At 39.4% G+C, this 16,608-nt stretch overlaps 1 protein-coding gene across 10 annotated transcripts in view; it reads right to left on the reverse strand.

Annotated features, from left to right (window-relative positions):
- CACNB2 (calcium voltage-gated channel auxiliary subunit beta 2) overlaps window positions 1–16,608 on the reverse strand; it is a 96,014-nt gene that overhangs the window by 53,651 nt on the left and 25,755 nt on the right. For 5 of the 10 annotated variants that reach the window (XM_072412766.1, XM_072412765.1, XM_072412760.1 and 2 more), the window contains exon 2: window positions 1,856–1,975. In XM_072412766.1, the coding sequence (XP_072268867.1) occupies window positions 1,856–1,975 (120 nt within the window). Of the gene's footprint in view, window positions 1–1,855; window positions 1,976–5,552; window positions 6,086–16,400; window positions 16,599–16,608 lie in introns of those variants that run through there. The other 5 variants (XM_072412767.1, XM_072412761.1, XM_072412764.1 and 2 more) reach the window with 4 other exon arrangements.

Genomic DNA, 16,608 nt, shown 5'->3' on the forward strand with positions numbered 1-16,608 from the left:
ACTCTGCCATGACAAAGTTTTGGCTATAGATATGCTTCCACTTGCAACTTGGCACAGTCTAAATTAAAGCAGAATTGGTGTCCACCATGTCTGATGTTTACAAAAAAAATAAAAATAAAAAAGAGAACCCCATTTCTTAGGTTAAACAAGTCATTTTTATGTGTTCAAGGGACCCATCTTTGTACATTATTATTATTACACAGTATTTATATACTGCCGACATATGGCGCATCGCTTTACAAAGTCCATAGTCATGTCACTGGCTGTCCCTCAAAGGAGCTCACAGTCTAATGTCCTTACCATAGTCATATGTCATTAACACAATCTAAGCTCAATTTTGTAGGGAAGCCAATTAACCCAACTGCATGTTTTTGGAATGTGGGAGGAAACCGGAGTACCAGGAGGAACCCACGCAGACACGGGGCACCCTGGTTTACTCCCACATCCCCCACTAAAAAAAAAAAAAACATGCAATGTGTTAATGACATGACTATGGTAGGTACATTGGAGCTGTGTAATATGTTGGCGCTACATGCTAGATAATGATAATATTAATAAGCCAAGAATAGAAAGTGATATATTTACAAAAAGTGATTTGAAGTTTACAGCATGGTTGGGATACCATGAACACAGTGAATGTACAAGAAATGTCACCAGGGAAAATATAAAAGGGATATCTCCAGATGGGGGAGAGATTTGGAGCATATGAATGCTATCTACAGGTTGTATGTAGAATCTACTTCCAGATGGAACCAGGGTAATATGTTGAGTTTATTCTCATTTTAACACCTTTCTTCCCCAAAACAGAAGCTCACAAGACTTTTCTAAGAAGCTGTAAAATCTTTTTGAGTAAATAAACCACTTGAAGGTAGGGTTCATTATTGCCCCCTACTGAAGACTACCATGGTCCATAGTAGAGATCTAAAGTTAAAATGCGTCTGCATACTAATGATCCTAATATAACTATTATTCTGGAGACATTAACAATAAAACCTTGCTTTGGAATACCTCTCCATCATTCATTTCACCCTATGATGGGCTTGATCGTAGAGATGATGGATAGAGAAGGATTTATACAAATTATACATTATACAAATGTGAATAGAATGCAACAGATACCTAGGACAAACACATATATTAACCAACTGATAAGAGCATTTCCCACAAATAATCATAGAATTAGGACAGCAGTATCATCGGACCAATCAGAGCAGAATCAAGTTATACACTTCTAAAGTTAGCAATATGATGCAGAAATTTTATATTTCATTGAGGAGTTCCATGGTTTGATAAAAAATATAGCAAAAAACTTTACAGTCATGAAACTCACTGATATGAATTAATTTTAAACTAAAACTCAGAAATGCCCTAAGCAGAACCAGTCATTTAAAGTTAACTGGTCACATCTGAAATTAACCAAGAATGAATGATTCAGTCTTAAAGCATTTGCAGCTGACTCATAGCACCCGAAGTTACATTTTTAAATTGTCTGTGAACTAATCTGAAGCTAAGTGACCCCCTGGGGTTCAGTAATTGCCACCCTATCAACTCCCTAACCTTGTGCTAACCCATGTTGCCTCTTAGCTCCTGAACTCGCAAAACAGAATCAAACAGCAGAATCTTTTAACTACAACCAATAAAAATTCCATACTTCAAATACAAATTAAAAACAAATTCATACTCCAGAGAACGAAAAACCTCCCTCAGACAAAATTCTTCATACAAGTTCTCCAGCCACTGCAGGATTACATTTTGCACATGTAGGCACAATACTAATCCTGCATGGCAGTGACAATATGGCTGCATGCCATCTCAATGGTATACCATTTGACCCATAGCAAGTCACAAGCTGTACCTTGGCTTTCTCCAACTGTGTCTGGGCCTGTCGCTCTGCTTCCCTGCGCACCGCCTCTCTGTCTTCCTCCAAAGAGACATCAGAATCGGATGGACGGCTGGTGTAGGAGTCCGCCGAACCCTGTAGAGAGGAGAGGACATGTGTTAGGTGCTGAAAAGACACCAAATTTCATGGGATGGCACATGGAATGTGTGAGAAGCCCATCAGTACAGAAATCAGAAAACTTATTTTTGAAGGTGGTAATCCCTAATATTACTTTAAATGTCACTTGAAGGATAATTACACTTGAGGAACACTCATAAAAAAAAGAAAAAAGCTTCTGAACAAGTTTAGCAGTGCCCACCCTTTTCCTATATACCTGGGTGTTCTTAGTGGGTCAAGCTCAAGCTTTGAAGTATGTCCATAATGTAAAAAAAAAGAAACCCCATCATAGCAGATTGGCATTCACAGGGCATGGGAAATGAGGGACTACAAGCTGCTATAGGTGCCTGGACTTAGTACTTTATATTTGCATGGTGTGAAAATTGGAAGTAGGGTTCCAAATCATTTTGGTACGGAAAATCTGGCCCTTTGCCTGTTCAGAAGGGTGTGAAAGAGTCCTAAATGTGCTAACAGGAGAAAGGAACATTATCAGTCTTCTGCTCCTCTTCTCTGTTCAATCACAGGCTTGGTATGGTGACCAGGCCGTGTAAAGCTACAGTAAAGAAAAGAAAGGTCATCAGCCTTGCTGCGCTGTCTGGCAGGATAAAACAACAAATAGGTTGGCAGGTAAAGAGATTCTCCTACACATTATACAACTCTGTATTTTGTTGTTTTTCTGTAATTATTCTTTATGAACACAACTGGAGCCTAGTAGTTAGCTCTCAATCCCTTAAACAAGTTGTTTTGACTGTTAATCACGAGGCGTATAATCTCGCTGAAAAGCAAACTCTATTTTCTCTCTGTTCTCCGTCTCAGCAGGCTCATCTGCATATCCTGATCTGACTACACATCAGACTCAGCAACACATGCTATTAACAAACAGTTAACGGGTGTTGTGTTGGCTACGCATCTCATCTGCTGCCAATCACACAGCCAGTTCATAGTCGGCGCCCCTGTACATAATCAGCAGATTACATACCATTCAGCATTCATTTTATGGACATTAAACAGCCTATGTCACAATTACAAAAGGTTCTCTATACACTGCTATGTCTTGGTGGTATGGTATTGAAGCCTCCCAGTGCCAAAGATCAGTGTTCCTCAACCAGGGTTCAATGGAACCGTAGAGTTCCTCCAGAAGTTGCTAGGGGTTCCTTCACCAATGAGCAATTTGTGCCCCTCCCAAATTCCTCCCAATGGCCAGCAAAATAAGAAGCGGTCTTCCCACTGACCACCACACTAATGTATTGTGAGCTATGGATATATATTACTTATAGCAGGGGTTCCCTGAAGTTATTGCAAGAGTTCCCTGATGGTTAATAGGTTGAGAAAGCTTGCTTTAGAACAGAAATCCCAGATATACCATAAACCACACCAAGTTAGCTTATACTATAGTCAGCCATGCTACAATCAAATTGAGTCATGGAGAAATGAGGTACGAAATTTCTTGTATTCCCTTAGTCAATACATTTTTATTACTTATTAAGCAGCTGAATAGGACCCTTCCCTTCTAGGTGGGTTCAACGGCACCTTCATTTTTTCCTTAAATTGGAATCAAATCAGATGTTAAATCAGATCTTTAAACTGGTTCTGTTGTTCCATAATAATCTAAATAACGTAAGGGGTTGGTGCAAACCAACATAAAACCAAACAAAGAGGAATCCTCTAGCTCCCATACACTTCTATAACTCTACAGTCAACAAATTTAATGCTCCCCACTGATTGGAGCAGAGCTAGGACTCCGCAAGGGCCGTTGGGACCTCGGCAGGGAGAACACCGCTTCCACACAGACAGCAAGGGTAATTCTGTGCAGCATGCTGGCAGAAAAGGAACCCTGTGCAAAGCCAGATTTCCACTCTGGGGCTGTGACTCAAAAACAAAACAAATATGAAGAGTAAAACTTTGCATATCATTCACATTGATTCTATTGGACATCCACCACTGGGAAATGTATACACACAACCACTGAACACATTATTGTATGTCATTATAAGTCACCATGCAATAAAGTCTCTGAAGTTGCCAGTACATGGGCAGTAACAGAGCAGCCAATCAGCAATCACTGTTTACTATTCTGACTGCTCTAAATCAGCAAAATGAAATCAAATTGATTGGTACCAGTTATTATGCAAGGGAAAATTTAATGACTTTATTAATTAACTTTTTAAATAAAATGTCTAAACATTCTTTATTACTTGCCATACAAAGAACAATTCTCTAGAAATTGCAACCAGCTTTCAACCTCAAAGACAAATAAATTGATCAATATATTATGGAAGCCTGGATCCTGATTAAGAAGACATGTTTTCTAGAGCACAACCTCCCCCTAATTTTTTTTGCACCATGACATGATCTTGGAGGGTCCACTCCTTTGTGCTGTACATAGTCCTTGGTAAAGACAACTCAGCACATAGAGTGACATGCACGCTGTTCTCTGCTTCCTCCCCCCGAGAGCTCAGGGTGTGTGTCTTTGACACCCTGGGCTCACAGGAAGTAGGATGAATGAAGCTGGACACTCATGGCATCCAAAACTGGAGTATAATGCAAAGCAGGTGCAAAACCAAGTACTTCTTTGAAACTAAAATAAAATAAACAAATAAAAAATATTCAGTAGGGCTTTAACATACAGGTAGGGTGCTGGTAGGTTGCCTAATACAAGCTCTTTGTGATTATTATTGTGATATAATGTACATGATGCATATGATAAGTTTGCCTATGTATTTGGCAAACTTATCATATGCATCCTGTACATTATATAGGGTTTTATAAATACATAATGATTTGCTATCCCCATACATCTCCTATTCATGCTTTGATGTCAGCAAATCAAAAATTTATAACTAATAATACCACGTTTGTTGCCCGCCGGTGGTTTTAAAGAACTGACCACAGACACGTCCCGCAGCTACACATATAGACAGCTTAATATTAAAAGTTTCTTGAAATAGTAACTAATTAATAAAGTTGTATTTTCCGATAGTCTGCAATTTAACTAAGTGTTGGCTTGCTCTGAAATAATAAAGCCATCAAGCTTTCACCTTCAATGTGATCTAGCAATACTGGTTGAAGGTGATCAATCATTTCTCCATGTGATCAAAATACATCGAGGAAAAATACATTTACCATTCAGATCAATATGTGTATGGATCTGACAGTAAGAGTCTTCATTGCTAGAAGAGTCTGATATTCAAACCATCCCTACCATAATCATTATTTACCGCATAGTAGATTCATCTCTCACCCTATGGGATTTTTCACCTGATATTTAATGAACCGCAAAATTTAAAATACAGAATGTTCCAATTAAAGAAGCACGGCACAATTATATCTGTACACCGTAATGCGATGAGCCTGGGTACTCAATAACAAAATGTTCCCAGATTTTATTAACCATGTAATAGATTTCATAGAAGAACTTGCTAATGATACCGGTCGTTATGCAGAGTAGTACCGGTCTATAGATAGAACATCGCCATTACAGCCACATCACTACTTGTCATGCAGTTTAGAGTCACAGGTAGCAACCAGCAAGACAAAAATAATAAAATCAGCTTACGCAAATGTCAGAATTCTTCAGTCGTCCTCCCTTGGCTCTTTTTAAAAGCCTGATCCAGGAGGCCTTCATTAGCCAGACTGCTCAATTACTGTGCTTGGAGGTGGCACATAGAAAAGATCCTATCTAAAGCAGAGCTTGCATTGAATTGTTGATATCCTTTCCTATCCATCTTGGCTTGTAAGCACCAACACCAGCCAACCACGACAACTTCAGCGTAAGTACTGGGGTTGACGGTGAGCAGAGATGGCATTCCAAGCATGAAGGTCTATTATAATAAGGGATACATGCATCAAACCCTCACAAAGGTCATCTAAAGAGAGGTGCAAATATGTCTCCTTCTATCAGGCGATGATAGCAAATCCCAAGCATCCATGCTTGCCTGCCAGGTGATGGCTGCACAAGTACCAACTGCCTCCTCCTGCAGGAAGATACCCTTCTTTATATGAAGAAAAAAAATAAATCACAGGCTAAATGTATTCGGTGACATTTGCAAGTGCAAAGTTCAATCAATCTCTTTAGGGATCTGGTTGGGGGCTGGAGAATGGCATCACTGAGCATGCTCTGTATCCTGTCCTTACGCAGATGCTCACATCACACAGTGCTGTAAAGTCTGTGTCAGATTGCTGTTGCTGCATCTCAAGGGTACACAGCTTGAAAATAGCAAGATGCTGGCTGAGCGGAGCAGATATTCTACTGGATGGCAGGGCTGCCATTGGCGGTACGCTCTAGCCTCCCCAGAAACAAGAAGTAGATGTATTTATTTATCATAGGAGGGAGATTTATTACTGGCAGCAAGAGCTGCAATCAATCTACACGTTGTAAACGCAGGTATACAGACGTACAAATACAAGGCAAAGAATAAGCAAAAAAAAATATAAAAATGAAAAGAAAATGAGCTTTAAAGGGAAACAGCGATAAATAGTCTACTAGATTGTAAGCTCTTCAGGGTCAGGGTCCCCTCCTCCTGTGTCACGGTCTGTCATTTGCAACCTCTATTGTACAGCGCTGCTTAATATGTTGCCGCTATATTAAACCTTTTCGATAATAATGCATTTATATATTTTGGAGATTATAGTATTTTTCACCTTATTTTTACAGATTTACCTTTTTTCATACTTGCATATAGTTCTGAATGTCCCTTGATATAACGTGTAGCTACAACAAAGTATGTGATCCATGGAACGTCGTGCTGCCATTTTTCAAGAATGGACCCCAATGGGTAAACTAATGCTCATGGTAATGAATCTATTCTGCAGCATATCACAATGCATATGTTGGGAGATTTGTAAAAATATATATATATATTTTTTAGGCTTCTTTACATTTTAATGCATGTCTGATGTGTTGTGCTGGCATTCATTTTGCATGGCACCCAATGTACTGTTACTATAATGGACAGAGAACAACATAACACCTTGCTGTGTGTTATTCATTAAAAATAGTACATATCATACTGTATATTTATTGACTTGTTTGCTCATTAAAAATCAATAGGCTGCCCTATTGCATTTATGTATCATGTACACCATCATGTACATTGCACGGTTTGATATGAATGGGTTCTTTAGGTATGCAGTCAGCCCTTTCAAAATTATTGGGCTGCCTTAATGCAGCTTTCATTAAATCTCAAGAAGAAGGCCTTTCCGCAGCTCAGAGCATTCGGATTGGAGGAGGGAAAGAAGGGGTAACGTAATCTGTTTCTAATGTTCCCCTTAGACCTCAACAAGCATTTAACCTTTACAATGCAAGGATAGCCCTGCTGCAAAGACATTAGTTTCTGGAGTTCAGCTTTAAAAAGGGGTCCCCACTCTCCCCACCCAATAAATGCAAAAACAGAATACAACATTTTCCAGGGCATGGAAAGCTTTGACTTCACTCAGGCTTCTGGGGTGTTGTAGAGTATAGAATATCACTGCTTCAAATATTTAGAACACTGAACATCCTAAACCTGACAGCTATAAAAAAAGTATTTCTATAGCAAAAAATACATTTGTAGGGAAGCAGAGAAGGGTTACAACTCCTGCCTGCCTTTTTGCTGTTTGGGAGACTTCACTTCAGTTCCTGCATCAGGGACACAAAAAGGAGTGAGGGGAAGCAATGGTTATACAGCTGTCACAGCCTAGAGATGGGCGTCTCTATTGGAATACCTTTCTTTCTCTTGTTATGCAGATAAAAAATATGGAATTTCCGATCACTTTCAGTCTTGGTCACTAAGCTCACAGGACAAAATAATAATTACCTGTAGCGAGTGCACAGAGCAAAAAAAGTAATAGGTCCCATAGCCCCCTCTATAAAAAATACACAAGTGTATGACTAAACAAAACTTTCCGCTTGAGGTCCTGGAGGGGTATGTGTTGATTGGTACATAATTACAGTGGAGCTGGGGGCCCATCTTTGGTGTGGAGTGCCCATGGTTTCGGAAAACATTTGGTTGGGGAAAATATGGTGGGGGTCTGCGTTAGAGGGGTTACATCGTTCCCAAGCTAGGAGAATTGGCGGCTAGGAGCAATTCATATCAGGTGGAACTAGACTACAAGTGTAATTGGGTGCCTTCGGGGTCCAACAACCAGTATGGTTGAGACTCTAAGTTGGGGATTGTGAAGTTACTGTCTATTATTGTTCATTTACGTTTACATTATTGGTATTTTGTTATTATTTTTTATGGTATTTATGTGTAAAATAGTATTTGATAAGATTGCTGTAATGAAAGGCCTTTGGGTCATTTAACCAAATATATGGGGTGTGGGGGGGGGGGGAGGTTGGTTAGAAGTCTGCAAAATATGTTTTGCCACAGTCATGGTTTTATGTTTTGGCTAGCCTTTGGTATGCTTTAAGTAAATGGACAAATTCTGGCATTTGATCTTCCACCATTTGCACCTTCCCATTGGCCAGTATATATAACGGTTGGCCAACAACAGCATGACTAGGACTTTGCAAGTCAGAATAGGGAAGGATCCCTCATGGCAATTTTATGGTGCACAGCATATACTACCTGCAAAGTAACATTTAGTATAAAATTACAGGTACCCTATAAAGAACTATTGTTTGCCTACAAAGCTTGCCAACTCCACTTAAAATGAATAGTGGAGAGGATTGTGAAATAGCAATCCTTGAAGCCAAATACAACCCCGCTTGTTGCCAGTTTTTCCCCAGACACAGATATGAGTTATTATTTTCAAATTTTATTTGTGACCACCTCATTCTGGAATATGGCCATGCCTATGAAATCAATCAAGTGACCTCTAGAAAACCCAGTCATTTGTTGTGACAAAGAACTCTCTGCTGGACAACCTCAGCTTTAAAGCTGGAAATAAAACCTGCAAATATTTGATCACCGGCTGTGATAGAACAATAAAAAGGTGCCAGGAGTGAACGCAGCCGCACAGTACAATAAAAAAAAAAAAAAACATGTACCGAGTGTAAATGAAACAAAGTCACCAGCGGGGCCGTCAGCCATGTGATATGAATTTACTGCACAATCACCAGACTGCAAATAATTCAGAAGTACACAGTGGCCCCTTGTCTAGGTGAAAAATTCTCAATGTCTTTAAAATCAGCATGGATCTGAAATAGGAAAATGGGTGCATTTCATTGTTTTACGGTTCCTTTCAGATTTCAAGGATTCATTGCTTTGATTCTGGCTCTGCTTGCTTTACATTTTAATTGTTTTTTTTACCAATTTTACATTAGTTTTTACATGTATAGAACAAAATAAACTAAATCACTATAACATAGTAAAGTACATCTCGCAGTAATCTTTGAGGGGCACACGGCAAAGTTTGATTTTTTATTCAACTTTTAACAATTGTGAGTTACTACAAATCTGGTTCATCTACAGTAAACCAGGGGGACAGCAAATGTGGCCAAAGTTGAGCATCTGCCAGTCATTGCACAGAACGAAGGAATGATGGGACCATGCCTGTACAGACAAAACCAATGGGACAGCTTCACTGTGTGTGTGGCAATTCCTGTTATGTCAATCAAAGAGATTGTTGGGGTTAAAAGCTTCAATTTTGCCAAGAGCTCCCTTCCACCTTAACCAGTTTCTAGTTTGGATAGGTGCAGGGTTTCTATAGCCAAACCATATTACTACCGGCTAACTGAGCTGTTTTTTTTTTTTGCATTTTCAGTTAGAGATAATGAACTTTTTAAAGTACATGATAAGAATCAGGGAGTTCTAGACAACCTAGGCGGAATCGGGGAGTTCTAGACAACCCAACAGGTCATTTTTTTACAATACAATTACAATTAATTACAATACTTATTAGGACAATAAGCATTGTGTAATTTTCCTCGTCTTCACCTCACCCACCAGCATGCCCAGAGATCACCACAAAATGTTTATGTTTGTTTTTACTATACGCTCACACCATCGCTCTTTTTCTGGCATGGCCCTGAGGGCTTAGTGATTGGCTGCTTAAGGGACATGCCACATGTCCCCATATACAAGCTCCTTAACATGTACAGTTGAGGCACAGGATCAAAACTATCCAATATCGTTAATTGAAGGGTCAAGAATGTTCATATGGAAAAAAAATGGCATTGGCTCGTCTGCTCATCTTACCTGGAAGGTCAAGATGAATTACACATAATAAGAATCTCAAAAGACCAAGAAAATTGAATGCAAAAAAATGATGGTTGCAATTAGTGACGTAAGGTATTACTTGGCTTTTACTTTACTCCCAGTCAATTTGTTAACCATGTAGAAGGAAGATTTTTGTTGCCCATGAAACACATTTTAGATTTTTTTGGTAACACCTAAGTGGGAATTTAATTTCACTTGTGTTTACAGAAATTTCTGTTGCATCTATAGACAGGTAGTAAAGAGGAAAATTCCCCAATAAGTTTGTTTCCCCCCAAAAATTAACTCTACCAGGGCTTCTAATCATTTTCATTTTATCCCATATTTAAAAAAAAAATGGCTTTCATTCCAGTTTATGTCCAGAATGTGACTCAAGCAATTCTTCACGGGGCCGATCACATTTTGAGCAGCCTGTCTTCTCTAGCTGTACCGAAATTGAGATTAAATAAGAGTTCTGGCAGGCAGACAGATGTTGTCCCTGCCAAAATATCTCATTTTATTACAACAGCCTTACTGCATTTTGTTCTTTGTTGACAGATCTGTTGTCTTAAATGTGCCATAGCTCAATTTGTATAATGCAGTCTTTATTTTTCAGCCCAGTTTAATTTCCCCGATACCATTTTATGCCTGTGATGAAAACATGTCATATCTATTAACTCAGAGTTGTCTTCAAAAAAGTCACTTTCTACTGACTCCTGATAGACAAAGTTCTCAAAAGTCAGGGTTGTGACAGCAGGAACTCAAGACAACTCTTAAAAGTTAAGTTTACTTTCAACATTGCCTCCCTCGAGTACAGTAAAACAAATAAATGGCACTCCCTCTGTAGATATACTTCCCACTTCTACCTGGTCCCCCCGGTTTGTTCTGCGGAACCACCCTCAGTATCAAGATTCCTCAAACTTTTTAACATGTGGGAGCCCTTGAAAAAACTTAAGGGTTTTAAGGACCTCTACTATAAATATGTTTATCAATGGCTCACTGTACATTAGAGAGTGGCAATAATGCCTCTTACATCGCTGGCCATTAAAAAGAAGATCACCCTTACAGATAGCCAAAAATATTATTGGCATCACAAAGCTTACAGAAATCGGCTTTACTTAATGAGCAGTAAATCAATAAATATTTCCCCCTCATATTAAAATGTTTGGGGTCCATGATTCACAACAAGCCTGCAACACACTGAAGTGAGATTCTAACCGCAAACCACTGGAAACTTAAGAAAAAGAGGATTGGTTGATTACTCCAACCAATCAGCTTCTAGAGCCCATTCACACTGTATTTACTCAATTTGTCTCACCAACTCATGTTATAAAGCCCAATATGTCCTTTTGCAAAAAAAAAAAAAAAAAAAAAAAAAAAAAAAAAGCACTTGCCACATATTCTTTTAAGTGTACCACAAGCCAATACACATATTCCTAATTACATGCCTTGTATTTGTTTTTTCCAAATATGCTTGTTGAAAATGAATGACAACACCATAGAATACACCACCGTTTGATGCTGTACTAGTCATAACCCACATGCATGTGTGGGTGTGAAGGTGCTTTCGAATTTATATATGACTCAAGATAGAATAAGTTGCAATGATGAGTCTGCAAATAGCACCACAACACACCTTTATTGCAGCAAATGCTAACCCACTGCCATGTGCACTGTGCTAGGCAGACTTGGTGTATGTCGAATTTTTGGTTTATTGTGGTATATGAAAGGAAATCATATAAATAGGCTGCCTTAATGCAACATTTTAAAAGTGCAATATAATGTGCGTTTATTGAGCAACAGCAGCAGACTGCCCTGGTGTGCAGAGGACCTCAGTAGCTTTTGTTTTGTTTTATTTTGACCCATGAAGGACACCAAATTTAATTTTGCCAAAGGCAAACAAACCACCAAATCCAAACAAACCACCAAAAATCCCGATCCTTATTGCTCTCATTGCATATCTTCGCTTCATTTCAGTTTTACCGATACTATAAATACACAAGGAAAAAAAAAAGCTTTTACAACCACTGCAATTAACAACACTTCAGATTATACAAACTGAAAACATTTCAAGCCATCCTGGCCAATCGGAGAATCAGCCGTGGCTTCTCAAGCCATGAATCATGGAGCATTGTTTATGTGGTCTACTAGCACGAGTCTTATCCTTCAATTGAAAACATATGTCTGCTCGACTGAATATTTATGGAAATCTCACTTAATGAAATGTGGTTGACAAGCAAATTCTACTCTGAAGTTTGTGTTTTTTCAAAAACTTACATTGACTTCAATCTATCAGTTCCATCCTCAATTAAGGCTCAATCTTAGGAGTTCATTTTTCATGACTGAAACTTTGAGGCTGCCATTGGTGACCATCTGAAAATGCTAGGCTGTTGACTTTAGTTTAAGGACCCTGAACACGTGTGGGTCAGACAGAAGTAATGTTTGTATCCATCTACCCTGTCACCCACTGATACCTACCTTCCTTCCATTCCCTTATATATCTTCATAGGAGCTAGGAGACCAAACCTTGTGCAAGTTTCACGTCGTATGGAGTTGGAGCTTACAAATGGGTTTTCAAGTTCTTTCTCACCTTCATGCTACAACTTTCAGCCCTGTAGATTGCCAAACCAAGGAAGGAAGGAGCGAAGGTGATGTTATCCCCTATCACAGAAGCAATGGGTATCTCCCAAGGACTCCATTACCGCAGTCAGATGTAGTGAAGGGAGTATTAGTAGGTGCAGGGTTACTTTAAAATAATCTACCACTTTTTAGTTTGAAGTATTTTTAGATGCAGAGATCAGCAATGGCAACATCTATGTTTGTCTCTTTAAAGCAGCGGTCACAAACCGCTGGTTCGTAAGAAAAATTTGGTGGTCTGCGGCTTTGGTGGAGGGAGAAGGTCACTGCTGTGGGGTGGGCGTACCGTCCAGAGCCACCAACCAGGTCTCCTGTATGGATCACAGGCTCAGGGTGGTGGGCGAGTTTTGTCCCTGGACCTGCGATAGAGAGTGGGTGGGTTCTGGCATCATGACATCACTCTGGGGAAGGGGTATTCTCCTTTGAGTGACACATGGCTCCCCGCAGATGTGTGGTCCGCAGTCTGAAATTATTGGTCTGGGACAGGTTGGCGACCACTGCTTTAAAGTGTACGCGCTCCTCGTTTTTTCCTTTTGTTTTTCAGCAAAGTAGCAAAAGACTAAAACCTGCCAATTTATTTGCCGGCTTCTCGGTGAGGTTTGCCTTTGCTTTCTGTCCCAGAAACCAATAGGCTGTAAAAGAAAAGCATTACAAGGCCAGTTTTACCCATTTGATCTGGTGGCAAAGCTAAAATTTTACATTTGTCATCGCTTTCACTTTTACTAAGGACAAATAGAAAGGATTTATTTCCCTAGCAGGAACAAGAGTTTAAATTCTTCACCCAAAAACAAAAAAAAAAAAAAGCTTTGGCTAGACATACACTAAATGATTTGCAGGGTCTAAACGTAATGTGGAAATCTGCATTAAATTGTAGGAAAAAGTAGCAGAATTAGACTATGTACACATGTCAGAGGATTCACACCTAATACCAATGGTCGGGCTTTTCCTGGTCATGAATCTGACGGGTGTACAGTGGTCACCTGATGATCATATCCATGAATGACCGACAGGGAACAGCTATATTAAAAATGAAGGGAAGAGAGCACAGCGGGGTGCAGCTTGCTCATTCTTCCCCCTCCTCCCTCCAGTCTCTGTGTACAGTTCTCATTCATTCATCTGTCACTCTTTGTTGCTGGAAATAATCATGAAAGATCAACACATTTCACTTTGTCTAATACACAGCCTAAGTGTCTTTAGTGAAACAACCCCAATATCAGCAATTCATGCAGATTCTTCTATTTTACAGTTCAACATTTTTTTCCAGACCATTTCAGCCAGACCTGCACCAATGAGCAGAACCTATTTTCAATGACTGGGACATTATGCATCAAAGTACCCAAATGATAAGCACAGGGCAAAATATTCCACATATGGGGCTTGGTTGTAAAGTGGAGAACTGCCCATTCAGTTAAAGATAGCCATCATAGTATAGGGGTAGTGCCCATTGGAAATAGTGGAGTGTGAGTTCAAACATCCTGTTCACCACCTTTATTTTTTGATCATCACTTTAGAAAGTAGCTGTACCCAGCCACAAGGAAAGTTAAAGGATTGCATATGACTACTTCTAAAACATTGGTAAAGATTGGAGTCAAAATGCCAATCGATTATCCCATCCATATTGCTCCTGATCAGCTTTTTATCGGTATTAGGATACCTTTTTTCTTCACTTTTAGAGGCCTGAACAATGGGTAACAAAAGCATTAAGAACTATGGCATAATAAACTGGCAGTCATGTTTCTAAAAGCAGAAAACAAACAAGTGAACATTGTTCTTTTTTTCCACTTTTTTAAAAGACCCCATAAACAACTTGGCTCTTACACTAAAGTAAAGAAAAAAAAAGTGTTTTACAGGATACAGGTCGGGCTGGGGGAGTGCATTCCTAATAAAAACTGGCATCCCAATCGCTAACAGAAGACAAGGGTTATTGATCTCTTTCCTCAGTAACACAAGATTGTCTCACACATCCATCCAAGGCAATACTTAGGCCTTTGCTATTACAGATAAACTGGACGACTTAAATTTGTCTAATGTGGCATTCAAGAAACCCAATTGAAAACAAGCACTTTCCAGCAAAAGAAAAAATCTAAAAAAAATAAGTGATATCTAAACCCAATAACAAAAATGTATTGTTTGCATCCTTCTCCTAGCAACTAAAGTTCTAAACCAGAGTTTCCCAACCAGGGTTCCTCCGGAGGTTGCTAGGGGTACCTTGAACAATAAAAAATTTGTTCCTCGAAGATCAAGTAACTCCAATGATCTTTTTGGCGATCTGTAAGGATGACATTCTTCTCACTGACCATCAATATAAGAGTAATTCTTCCCAATGAGCACCACACTAATACAGTGATCTATGGATTTAGTAATTATAGCAGGGTTCCCTGAAGACTTGTATAGTTTTTCAGGGGCTCCTCCATGGTAAAAAGGTTGAGAGAGCCCGCTCTGACCAGTCCCCCAAAATAAAAAAGTAGGCCTGAGTTGGGTCCTAAAAGAACCATAACCATGTGTGATCATCTTGCATTATCAATGGGAAACATTGCAGTCTGGCCAATTGCAATCACAAGGCCCAACAAGAAATCAACTATATCCATAAGGTTTTATCTAGGATATGTTTATTTTCCAAGTGGTTGACCTTGATGGACTTATGGGTTTTTTCAACCTGACCAACTATGTAAATGATAACCAGACAGGTTATTGTTTCTTTATTTCCACCTCACCTCATCTAATTTATCTTCTCCATTCCCTCTAAAAATACTCCATGCGAACCAAGGTTTGCTCTACTACACTGAAGACAGCCAACAGGCCTTAAACATCTCTGTATCATAGCCCAGTTCCTACCTATGTTTGAGTTTTGGGGTTTCTATCCACCTTAGGGTGTTAGGCCCAAGTCAGTTTAGAAATCCCGATGGTGATGGAAAATATTAAGCAACAGCAGGATCACGAGAATAGGGCTACATTAACAGCTTCGTTTCCATGGTTCCTTCCATGAGGAATGGCATGGACTTACCTGGTCCAGCTAGTGGAACATTTAAAACAGGTTGTTGTTTACGGTTCCCTCAAATATAACCTGCTGCTAGTATGACTATTCCATTACTGTTCATGCTATACATATTTAGCCTGATTTATTAAAGCTCCCCCAAGGCTAGTGGATACAATTTCATCAGTTTCCAGTGTAGGAAACCTGGAATGGATTATTAGGAAGTCATTAGCTATTAGCAAATGTTTTCGATCCTGGACCAGATCCATTTTAGGATTGTTGGATCACCCAGGTTCACTGATGACAGTATCTTCTACAGCTTCATTGATGAAAGTATCTTCTCCAGCCTTGGAGAACTTTAGTAAATGGGGCCCATAATGTGAAATAACATTCCACAAGAGAGAACAGGCCATGGTAGGTCTGTAGACCTTTAACCTCAAGTGCATAAAGGTTCTAGAGTCGCACAAAAAGAGTGGTTTAACTTCATCACCTACCAAACCCTGAAATATTACTTCCATGAATGTGCACTTTAAATCTGCATACATTCAATAACGCTGAATCCAGAAAAAGCAGATCTTGCGTACATTGGATCTGTATTCAAAAATCTCCATTGACAAACCTTCCCAAGCACAGGACCATCCCAGGAGATATTTGCCAACCATAACGCTGCACTCACCTCATCCGATTCCTCGCTGCAATAGAGGTACATCTCTACAGCCAGAAAATAACTATTTCCCCAGGGTTTCCATCAGACGACAAAGAGTTTTTGTTTTAACATTCTTCCCCCAGCATCTGGACGCCTCATTCCCACGCTCAGCTCTCTAGCCAAGTAAAATACTGCTGTTTCTATAAACGTAAAAAGGAGAAAAGTCAGTCTGAGCAGC

Source organism: Pyxicephalus adspersus, chromosome 5, assembly GCF_032062135.1.
Source record: "Pyxicephalus adspersus chromosome 5, UCB_Pads_2.0, whole genome shotgun sequence".
Taxonomy (NCBI): domain Eukaryota; kingdom Metazoa; phylum Chordata; class Amphibia; order Anura; family Pyxicephalidae; genus Pyxicephalus; species Pyxicephalus adspersus.